Source organism: Cervus elaphus, chromosome 12 (assembly GCF_910594005.1).
Source record: "Cervus elaphus chromosome 12, mCerEla1.1, whole genome shotgun sequence".
Taxonomy (NCBI): Eukaryota; Metazoa; Chordata; class Mammalia; order Artiodactyla; family Cervidae; genus Cervus; species Cervus elaphus.
Genome location: NC_057826.1, coordinates 75,911,883 through 75,924,090, shown reverse-complemented (window position 1 = coordinate 75,924,090; position 12,208 = coordinate 75,911,883). Strand labels below are relative to the sequence as shown.

The following is a 12,208-nucleotide window of genomic DNA, read 5'->3' as shown; positions in this document are numbered from 1 at the left end:
ATATATTAAGACTCGTTATGCACACACTGATGTGTGTGTCTGTATGTATGTGTTTCATCTACACAGCAGGGCGTGTCTGGAGCCTCGGCTGCAGGTTCGTGTAGAGGCTGCAGGTGCCTGGGGAGCACCGTGCTGCGCAGCACAGAAGTAAGTGCCCGAGTCTGCGGTCCGCGGAGAGGAAATGTGCAGTGAGCTGCGGCGTTCTGCAGGGACTGTGGTGGCCTTTAATCTTCCTTCCTGCTTTGTCCCTGAAGGAATGTAAAACAGGTGGATGATGCGGCCCCCAGGGTTCTGAAGATACCAATTCACACTCAGTAGGGAAGTGGAAAAATTACACCGAAGCATGTAGCTGGCTCCCTCCTGGAGACTCAGGGCTGGGGGACTCTGCTCCACATCCACCCCTCGCACACCTGATGAGGAAAGAGAAACAGTCACTGTGAGGGTCACTGTAACTCCTACTAAACCCTGAAAGTGCCCTCCCCATCCCCACAGATGATGAGAAGGATAGAAAGTCTGCAGGACTTGTCAGCTCCTCTCTCTCCCTCAACAATAGAGCAGCGCCTCACTCCTCCAGGTTCCCTGTGGGGCAGCCCCAACTCACAGCAAACCTGGGCAAACAGAAGCCCCAGCGCAGCGCCTGCTAGCCTCTTCATGATGCTTCCTCTTCTTGTTGGGACATTTTCACTGCAAGACACCTAATTAAACCCTGAGGGAGGCAGTGTCACAAGTCGTTCCTGCTCCTGCAGCCAGTCAGCTCACCCAACAAATCCTGCTCAGGTGACGCTGACAGGACGCCCCACCCCCCACCGCGACCAACTCAGGATGTGCTGGCCAGGGGCGGGTGAGAGGGGGAAATAGAAAAGTCGTTATTTTATGACTTAAGGGATACTTTCTGAGAACATTTCGGAGAAGGCAGACTCTGATTTGGAATTTGGGAGAATTTTAGGGTAAAGAAAGCAAAAATTAACTGTATAGCCCCATCTTCCTCTCGCATGGCATGGATACAGTAGATTCTTCCATAATGAAATGCTTTTTCCCAGAAGTGCTGAGGATCCAGCTTTTGTTTCTCTTATGCTCTCACTTGTGGTTCTAAAGGGTGCTCATGAATCAGCACAGTATTGGAAGTTGCCCCTATTGGCTGGAACACTTTGCTGTATTAAACAGTATTTTTTAAATTTATTTTTAAAATTTATTTATTTTTAATTGGAGGATAATTGCTTTACAATGTTGTGTTGGCTTCTTCCAAACAATGATGCAAATCAGCCATAAGTATACATACGTCCTCTCCCTTTGAACCTTCCCCCGATTCCTCTAGGTTGTCACAGAGCACCGTGTTGAGCTCCCTGCATCATACAGCAACTTCCCACTAGCTATCTCTTTTGCATATGGTAATGTATACGTTTCAAAGCTATTGTCAATTCATCCCACCCTCTCCTTCCCCTAGTGTGTCCAAAGTGTGTTCTCTATGTCTGCATTTCCATTTTTGTCCTACAAATAGGGTCCATCAACAGATGAACGGATAAAGTTGTGGTACCTATATACAATGGAATATTACTCAGCCATAAAAAAACACATTTGAGACAGTTCTAGTGAGGTGGATGAAACTAGAGCTTGTTAACCAAAGTGAAGTAAGTCAGAAAGAGAAAAACAAATATCACATATTAATGCATATATATAGATTCTGTAAAAATGGTACTGATTACTTGAAAAGTTATATATATTTATTTTAGACTAGGGCTGCATAAAGAGCAATTTTAGTTATCTTAACCACTAGCTGGACATTGAAAACTGAATTATAAGTTTTATTTTTATTAAAACATCTATAATTTTAAAATAAATTATTTTAAAGAAAATTTCTATCATAAATACATTTTTAAAACTGTTGATTACTAGTTTTGTATTCTGCTTGCTAATTTTAGTAAGCTGTTTTACAGAAAAATAAGTGTTTTTGAAACTATATGAAGATAATTTCAGTTTGTGCTCTTATCTCAGACTTTGTAAATAATATCGATTCTCTGTCAGTGGATTTGGGGGTAAAAGGGATGGAAGATGAGGACCTGTATATTTTCACTGCAGTGAAAGTGAAGTGATCTGCAGGCACTAACATTCAGATGGACAGTTCAAGGATGGTTCAGTAGTAGCAGCATGTAGGCCTGGTTGCTCCAAGGCATGTGGGATGTCAGTTCTCCAACCAGGGACTGAATCTGTGACCCCTGCATTGGCAGGCAGATTCTTTACCACTGAGCCGCCAGAGTAAGCCCCATGTGCTGCTTGCACACCTGCATGCTAAGTCGCTTCAGTCATGTCCGATTCTTTGCAACTCTAGGGTCTGTAGTCCGCCAGGCTCTTGTGTCCATGGAATCCCCCAGGGAAGAATACTGGAGTGGGTTGCCGTGCCCTCCTCCAGGGGATCTTCCCAACCCTGGGATCAAACCCCTGTCTCTCTCCTGCAGCTCCTGCAGCAGGCAGATTCTTTACTGCTGAGCCAAAGGGGAAGCCCCATGTACTGCTTAGGGAATATCAAAAATGATGAAAACTCTTTAGAGAAGCAGGATTTCCAGACCTGCCAAGAAAGTGAAACATTGTCATTCACTTAATTTTTGTTTCTTTCAAAACACTTCTTCATGGGAAATATGAATGTTCTAGACTAGCAACAATAACATTTCAGATTTTTCTAAGAGAAAGAGTAGTTTGTTTCTGGTAAGTGGAACAACTATAACACGTCAGAGTCTGGACTTGGCCCTGGATCCAAGTGAAAGAAGCCTTTGGTACAAGGAGAATTATTTGTATGTTTCCCACTTCTTATGTTGGGACTAGTACACTAAAACCAACATTTTATTGACATGAGGAGGAGCCATAACAAGTTATTAACACCTCTTCACTTTATTGCTATGCTAAAATTATGATTCTGACATGCCTCAAAGTTCTTCTCAGCTGCATCAATAAACTAGGTGCTTATTCCATGTCCTCTTTTTCTTCTTTTCCTTATCCATCTTCTTCCCTTTCCCTTCCCTTCACTTTCCTCATCTCTCACTGCTCTCTGACTCTCCTTCCAGATGACTCTAGATTTGCTCTCGTGACTGCTCCCCCTACTCTGTCCCCGCTTCTTCCCACCAGAGATACCGCACAGGTGCAGCCCCATCTGTCCCCGTGTGCCCCTCTCAGGACGCAGTAGTACACAGTGGTGTCTCTCAGGGTGACCTGGGGCAGGACCAAGGTGCTGGACTTTCTGTCTGAAGCTATGGTCAGAGAGGCCAGGCTGTTGTTCACTGTGCCTCGTAAGCCATGAATGACATACTGTAGACTCTGATTGGGATTTTGCCGATACCAATGTATATAGTCATCTATCCTGATGGTAGAGTGGTTACAAGGCAGGTTTACATTTTCTCCTTCAGCACAATCCATGGAGTTGGGCTGGGTGGTCTTAGCATTAATCACAGTTCCTAAAGAGTCAAGAAAATAAAATTAGCCCCTGACCACAAATCAGTGTAATTCTGTGGATCAAGCATACAACATTCCCATAACTGTCTGGACCTCCCCCTATTCCAGTGTTTTTATCTATGTCCTGCAAAATATCATTGGTATTTATTATATAGAGACCAAAGACACATGGCAAGAATCTGAGACTCTATAGCCTTTATCTCATGGGTCCTTTGCTCAGTAAATGCAGGGATTTCCTACAAACTGGTTACTGCTAAGTGGTCTTCTGGGATCATGGCTATGATTTAACCTGTCATGTAGAAGTTTGTGCTCCCTAGCAAATGTATAGATCAGTTCTCAATTCCATCGTTATGAGGCTGAATAGAGCAGAGGGAGAGCAGAGAGCAAATAGCCCTTCATGGCCCTTTGCCCTCAAGTCATCCCTTGTAGACACAGAGCACTTACCCAAGGTCAGAAACACGGTTACTCCAGTCACCAGTCTCATACTCCAAGGACAAACCAGGATCAAGGGCTCACAGCTCAGACTGTGTCTGCTTCTGTGCTTGTTTCCACAGAACAGAAACAACTACTGCTGGTGAAGACTTAGAACCAGAGAGCAGGTATCACTGTGTTGTTGCCAAGATCTGTCAGCCAATGATCAAGCAGTTCCTTGTCTAGGTCTTCCTGCCCTGTTTTAGTCATGTCCCCTAAAGAAGGAGAGACATCCCCAACTCACACGGTGTCTGCTGCCATCCTCTGTGAAGTTTAAAGTCTGGCTCTGTAAAAGGAACACCAATCACAATGATATCCAGAGCCATTGTCCTATCATTTGGTTCCTTAGAGAAATTGGCTGGTGTTCTATGAAGCTTATGGAAAACATTAATTAATACCAGAAAACTGTACTGAGCTCTGTATTGTAAGGAGATGAAAATTTCCATCCGCATTCCAGAAAATTTATGAGAAACTCCAGAGCAGGCAGTGATGTTCTCTGGAGGACAGAAAATATTAATAATGTTGAGACTAAAGCTATACAACCTGGAGTTCTGGGCTCCTGTAAAGGTCCTGGAAATCATGTGTCCTCCACCATCTAGGTAAACATTTCTCAATGCATCTGTTCAGGATACAGTAACTGATGACTCAGATGGTGTCCGCCTCACTCTTCTTGAAGAGTGATCTTTAATCCTCATGTTCTCTATGCCCATGCTTGTAGGCACTGTGCACCAAGGATGTTGAAGCAGAGAGAAAAGACAGGAAGGAATGCAAACAAAGTCGGGGTGGGGTGTAGGGTGGGTGTAAGTGGTAGAAAAAGTCAGGGGAAGGGATAAAAGCATAAGTAATAAGGAAGGGAAAGATAATCAGAGGAGGGAAACAGAGAAAGCAGTGTTCAGGAAGGTACATGAAAAAGGCTTAGGCTGTTGGGCTAAGAGGCCCAGATCCTTGGCCACGGACCCTTAGCCAGGGATTATAAAGAACGAGCTGTCAAAAGGTAATAACATCTTCCCAGTGTTGGGATGTTGGGACCACAGTAAAGTCTCTGTCAGGGAAGACCACTCATTCCAACTCCACTGACCACAGAGGGTGGTTCCGTCTGGATCCTTCCTTCATCATCTTTCTACTCTCATAAGCTCAAAAACGGCCTCAGTTCTCCATTCTAGTCTCTGCAAATGGCAAGATAGGTGGTCTATAAACCCAACAACCATCTCCTCCCTAAAAACTGTACTAAGTGTAATACACCACGTGTCACCCGTTATGTAAAGGACCAGTATGGGTGGTGGAGAAGTTATGCTCAAATATGGAGAGCAGATATTTTTTGTGTGCAATATAGGCAATATACTAAAACACTGAAAGGTGTGTTGGAATAAATACCTTTTCAAATAAAAGCATGCAAAGCTGTAGGTTTTAAATGTACAGACATCCTGCTCAGAAATATCTAAATTGATGGTGGGAGACATCAGAACCTGATATTGCGAAATGCACTGAATTAGAGACGCAGCCTTTAGAGGGAATGGCTTCTGTTGGGACTGTGGATGGAATCTACCAGGATAGCTTGATCTTACTCTTTGTTACTTTTGGATTTCTATTTCCTTTTTTCTTTCTTTTTTTTTTTTCTGGAAATATTTCAGAAATAAAAGTGACTTTGTTGTTCAGCATAAAGGTATTCTAACAACAGGGTAACTCATCCTTTTTAACATAAAAATAAACATTTAAATATTAAAAAAGAGAGAGAGAGAATGGAAGTATGTAGTTTTTCCTTTTTCTTTGGCACATCAATGGAAAACACGTTTCCCTTTCCCTCTCCCAGAAAGGACCACCGTTTTCAGTTGAAGCAGCCCCCTCCAGTGACTGAGTAAGTGAACTGCAGAACTAAACCCAGGCCAAAAGCCCACTGGTGTGGCTCAGGAGTAAAGAGTCTGCCTGCCAGTGGAGAAGATGCCAGAGATGCAGGTTTAGCCTCTGAGTGGGGAAGGTCCCCTGGAGGAGGAAATGGCAATGCACTCCAGTATTCTTGCCTGCAGAATGCCATGGACAGAGGAGCCTGGCAGTCTACAACAGTTCATGGTGTCTGAAAAAGTTGGACACGACTGAGCACTATAGCACTACTGTATAATCTTTTAAAAGGGGGCTTCCCAGATGGCTTAGCAGTAAGAATCTGCCTGCCAGTGTAGGAGATGCGGGAGACATGGGTTCGATCCCTGGACCAGGAAGATACGCTGTAGACGGAAATGACAACCCACTCCAGTGTTCTCACCTGGGAAATCCCACGGACTGTAGACCGCCAGGCTCCTCTGCCCATGGCATTCCCAAACTCGAACACTACTGAGCATGCAACCTTTGGAAAAGCTCAAATTTGAAGGTAAAAGAAGTAATCTAACTGTTTTCATTGACAGAGGAGTGTATAAAGAAGATGTGGTGTATATACACAATGAAATATTGCTCAGACATTAAAAAGAATGAAATAATACCATCTGTAGCAACATGGATGGACCTAGAGAGTTTCATACTGAGTGAAGTAAGTCAGACAGAGAAGGAGGAATATCATACGGCATCCCTTATATGTGAGATCTAAAAAGAAATGATACAAATGAACTTACTTACAAAACAGAACGAGACTCACAGACTTAGAAACAAATATATGGTTGTCATAAGCGGAAAAAGATAGTTAGGGAATTTGGGATGGTCATGTACACACTGCTATGTTTAAAATGGATAACCAACAAGGACCTTTTGTATAGTACAAGGAACTCTGCTCAACATTACGTGAATGGGAGGGGAATTTGGGGAAGAATGGATACATGTACATGTATGCCTGAGTCTCTTCACTGTTCAGCTGAAACTATTACAACATTGTTCATCGGCTATACCTCAAGACAAAATCAAAAGTTCAAAAGAAAAAAAGAATCTTAGTTGTAAAAGTTTTGTACTCACCTGTGTTTTCTTAGACATAAATTATTTTTGGCCATTTTATTTCAGTAAAACCCCTATTATGATTCTCCATTGTTGACATCTCTTTCATCTTTCCGTTTGTCTTTAAACTTCCCATATTTAAAGTTTACTTCAAAAGTCAAACAAACATTTATAAGAGAGGTTGTTACAGTCTGGGAACTCAAGAATGTTTCGTGAATAAATAGTTGAGTCTTTATTCATGAATTTAGTGAAAGAAAGAAATTGTGATGAGCCACTATTCTGAAAACAATCTCCCAATTTTATGGAAAGCATGTTAAACAAAAAGACTCTAACAGGATAAATAAAGGGTTATAATTATGGGCAAATTCAACAATAGGGAAAAAACATTCAAAATCTAAGATGGAAGAAAATTATATTGAAGACATGGGAGTAAATGTCATGGTAATCATGCTTCATTCATTTAACAAATATTCATAAGTATTCACTGGGAGCCTCTTCTGTGGCAAATCTCACACACACACACACACACACACACACACACGTAAGCCAACAAGCACTTCTAATGAAAATATAAGAACAAATAAAAATGAATTACTTAAAGTAAGTATGGATGTATTAGTTTATTATATTAGAAAAAAGCAGAAGAAAAGCAATTACCAGTACATTTTTGTTTGTTGGGTTCTTTGCCTTTGTTTTTAGAAGATGATAAAAACCGCTACCAAGTGTTCTTTTAAATAATACTGAAAAACAAAAAATACTCTGTATGACCATGAGGAATCTAAAAATGTTTTCTTGCCTATTGGCTCTTTTCAGGGTTCTTAATTTTATAGGATTATATCTCTAAGACCATATGAGATGAGGTTATCTTCCTTTGCTTGATGAAAACCAAAATAATGCCCATAACGTACTTTCAGAAAATCAAGATGACTTGATGAAAGGCTAGTACCTCTGTATGATGGATACTTTCAACAGTCCAGAAATGGAAGAGAAATTCCTGAATCTAATAAAGAGTATCGATGAAAATATCAAAAATCAATATTAGTCTCTAAAGGATCCCGAACAAGATAGGTAGACTATCACTGCTCCTACTCACTGTCTTCCTGAAGGACCTGGCATCAAACCAGGAAAGGAAATAAGATGTATTAAGTCTGAAAAGGGAGAAATAAACCATTTTTATTCATAGGTGCATGTAGAAAATGCAAAGGAGTCTATAAGCAAACTGTAAGAGCTAGAACTAATAGGGGAATTATTGACTGTATAGTCACTAAAGACAAATATAAATTTTATTTCTAGATACTAGTGAAATCAATAGAAAGTGAAATTTAACTTTCATTTATTAAATACGTGGGAATTAATTTAACACAAGGTATACAGTCCTCTACCAAAAAAAAAAAAAATTAGACAGGATCTACATAAAAAGGAATAACATAAGATGCCATATGTTAAGGTGTAAATTGTCCCAAATGAATCCATAAATTCAACACAAGCCCAATACAACTACTAGCAAGGTTTTTTGGTAGACGTTGAGAAGCTAATTATATAAGTTTGGTGGAAATTCAAAAAGACCTAAAATAAACCTTGAAGAAGAAGAAAAGTTTGAATTGCATTTCCATATATCAAAATGTATATGAAGCCCCAGTAATTAGGACAGAATGTTCTGTTGGAAAGAGGATAAAATAAAGATGAATAAGCAGGATCAAATCCAAAAATAGGTCCATATGGATACAGCATCAATTGGTTTTCTCCAAAGGTGTCTATGCCATTCTATGGGGGAAAAGATGGTCTTTCTGGGATAACAGCTAGTGTTAGTTGCTCATCCATGTCTGATTCTTCGTGATGCTATGAACTGTAGCTAGTCAGCCTCCTCTGTCCATGTGATTCTCCAGGCAAGAATAGTGGAGTGGGTTGCCATGCCCTTCTCCAAGGGATCCTCCTGACCCAGGGATTGAACCCAGGTCTCCCACACTGCAGGCAGACTCTTTACCGTCTCAGCCACCTGGGAAGCCCCCACCCTGTGCTGCGACCACACAAACACCAGAATGTGCTCCTAGTGATATCTTACTGTGGTTTTCATTGCATTTCTGCAATTTCTGGCTATTTGCATCTTTTGAAAGTACCTTGACTCCTTCCTCCTTCCTCCTTCTTTGATGAAATAGCTCTTTGCCCGTGGTCTAAGTGAAATGTTTGCCTTATTTAAATACTGTTTAGCTTTGAGAGTTATTTATATATTCTAGGTACTAGTTCCTTGTGGGATGGATGGTTTCCAAATAACAGTTTTTCACAGTTGGTGGCTTGTCTTTTCATGCTCTTACAGGTTGCTTTGCAGGGCAAAAGATATTAACTTTGAAGTCTGGTTTGCCATTTAAAAAAATATTTTATAGACTTGTTTTGTTGTCAGGTCCAAAGACTCTTGGCCCATACACATATCAAAATTTTGTCCTGTATTTTGTCCTAAAATTTTTTATAATTTAACATTTTACATTTAAGTTTGTGATCCATTTTAAAGAATGTATGTATGAAGTGTGAGACCTGAATCAAGGTTAATTTTTCCTGCCAGTGGATTTCAACTTTCTCCAGCACTATCTGTTGAAAGGGTTATCTTTCTTCTATCGAATGTATTTGGCACTTTGCCAGAAAAGGTCACTTGGGCATATTTGTGTGGATCTATTTTCCCTGTTCATTTCCACTGAACTGTGTGTTTATCCCTGCACCAGTACCAAATAACCTTGATAACTGTAGCCTGAAATCAGATTGACCGATTGTTCTGACTTCTTATTTCTTCAAGGTTTTAAAAATTACTCCAGTATCCCTCCCTGTTCATATAAATTTAAAATAGTCTTGCCTGTGTTTGTTTTTCAAATCCTGATGGATTTTAGCAGGAGTTCTATGACGTGTGTATGTGTGAATTTGGAGAGACTTGTCATGTCCGCTGCTTTGAAACGTCCAGTTTGCAAACTCATGACATCTCTCCATCTGTCTTCTTTAATTTCTTCCATCAGTGTTTTGTAGTTTTCAGCTTAAAAATTCTATACGTGTTTTCTGTACAAAAAAGACCACTCAAGGTCTCTTTTTGAGTCATTGTAAATGGCATTATATTTTAATTTCGAGTTCCACGTGTCCATCACTAATATATAGAAATACAGTTGACTACATACATTTATCTTACTTCCTATGGTGTTGCTGAACTCAATAGGTCTGAGAGTTTTGGGGGGTATGTTCTTTGTGAGGTTTTCTACACAGATAATCATATTACCTGGCAGTTTTACGTGTTTTCTGGCCCAAGACTGTCTTTACACCTACTTTCTTTACTGCCTGGCTCTGATGTCTAGCACCGTGCTGAAGGACAGTGATGAGAGTGGATGTGCTTGCCTTGTCCCCAGTCTTGGGGAAACATACACAGTCTTCTGTTAGTACGCACACTGTTCACTACCGAGGATCTTCCCCACTGTGCCTGCGCTTCTCAAAGTCCTCACCATAGTTGACTGTTGAATTCCGGCAAAAGTTTAGTCTACATAGATTAATATGATGTAATTTTTCTTTTTTATCCTGTTAATATGGTGAATTTCATCAACTGATTTCCAATTTGAAATAATTTGCATCCTTGAAAAAAATCCATTTGTGCTTGGTATATTACTCTATTTATATAGATGAATTTTACTTGCTAATATTTTTAAGAAACTTTATGTCTATATTCATGAAATATGTCTCTGCAGTTTTCTGTTATGATCTTTGTCTGATTTTAATTTCAGGGTAACACTAGTGTCATAAAATGAGTGAGGAATTCTTTTCTTCTTTTTTTTCTGGAAGAAATAGTGCATAATTCATGCTAATACTTCAAAAGATTGGCAGAATTATCTAGTAACAGTAAGTCCAAGGATTTTTTTTTTAATTAAAAATTCAACTTCTTCATAGATATCATGACTTCAGCTTTCTCTGGCCCCTGCTCTGAGAAGAGGTGAAGAGGAGCGGCCCCTGGAGCCCACAGTGAGGTTTGGGGACAGACAGCAGCTGCTTCCAGAGCACTGTGCCCCGCACAGAAGTAGGTTCCTACGTCTGAGGGCTGGGCAGCAGCGAGGTGCAGGGAGCTGTGCTTTCTGGTCTCTCCAAACCGACCCGTCAGTCTCTGCTCCGTCTTCACTTCTCCACCCTTAGCTAATATCATCAAGAGGACAGGACTTCCCCCAGGGCTCTGCTTATACCACTGTAAGGTGGGTAAAATGCTTGAGAAATTGCAGTACATGGTGAAGTTCTGTCCTTCTTGTAGACGCAAGAATTGAGGGATTTGACTTATCTGTTGTCCGTTCACTTCTGTTGAGAAAACAGTGAGAAGTATCAGAGAAAGTCTAATCAGATGTCTATTCTCTCAGCTCCAACGGTCTCTCTCATTCTTCTTGTGTATTTTTCTCCTTCTTTCCATGTCTCCCTGCCCAACTCCCTCCATCTTTCCACTTTTTAGTTTCTGAGTTTTTCTCAACATCCTGCTCTCTCTCAGAAAATCTCATTCCTACAGTTTCCTGCAGATAAGATTCTGCTGCGCAGAATTCTCTGGAAGCAATCAGGGAAACCCCAAACTCACGTGATATTTGCATCCATAAGATCAACACTGGTGCTATGAGCAGCATTTCCCTCTTCTCCCTCGTCAGGAAGAGTTGCTGAATCTGCCTGCTTCTAACGGGTTTCCCTTGTACAAGCTTTTCCAGCCCCACACATGTTTCTGTGGTCTACACTGCCTTTTGCAAAGAAAAAAGAAAGGAGTGACTGCAATTTGAGACAGCTAATCAGACTTACCCCTATTTTACTCACACATCTTAAAAAGCAGGGCGGGTTTGCAGATGTTGCCCCCCTGTGGCTGGATCTAAAATCATTGACTTTATAACCAATTCCTCACAGAATGCTTTCTCATTTAAGTGGTATATATGTTTGTCAAAGCTTGAAAAGAAAGAGTTTGCTCACGCTGATATTGTTTGGGGAGGAACAATTTGCCTTTTAAAATGGATTTTTTAAATTTAAAACTAGGGCATCAGGGGAAATAATGGAAACAGTGAGAGACTTTATTTTGGGAGGCTCCAGAATTGCTGCAGATGGTGTCTGCAGCCATGAAATTAAAAGACGTTTGCTCCTTGGAAGCAAAACTATGACCAACCTAGACAGCATATGAAAAAGCAGAGACATTACTTTGCCAACAAAGGTCCATCTAGTCAAAGATATGGTTTTTCCAGTAGTCTTGTATGGATGTGAGTGTTAGACTATAAAGAAAGCTGAGCACCCAAAAATTGATGCTTTTGAACTGTGATGTTGGAGAAGACTCTTGAGCATCCCTTGGACTGCAAGGAGATCCAACCAGTCCATCCTAAAGGAGATCAGCCCTGAATGTTCATTGATA

General features: G+C 40.7%; 2 gene segments (V, D, J or C); both read right to left on the bottom strand.

The window, feature by feature from the left end:
- Window positions 1-54: 54 nt before the first annotated feature.
- Window positions 55-678, bottom strand: LOC122705744. The segment is given in 2 exon segments: window positions 55-410; window positions 602-678. Coding segments are annotated over 2 exon segments (408 nt in total).
- Window positions 679-3,030: 2,352 nt separating this feature from the next.
- Window positions 3,031-3,980, bottom strand: LOC122705743. The segment is given in 2 exon segments: window positions 3,031-3,443; window positions 3,886-3,980. Coding segments are annotated over 2 exon segments (453 nt in total).
- Between the last annotated feature and the right edge of the window lie 8,228 nt (window positions 3,981-12,208).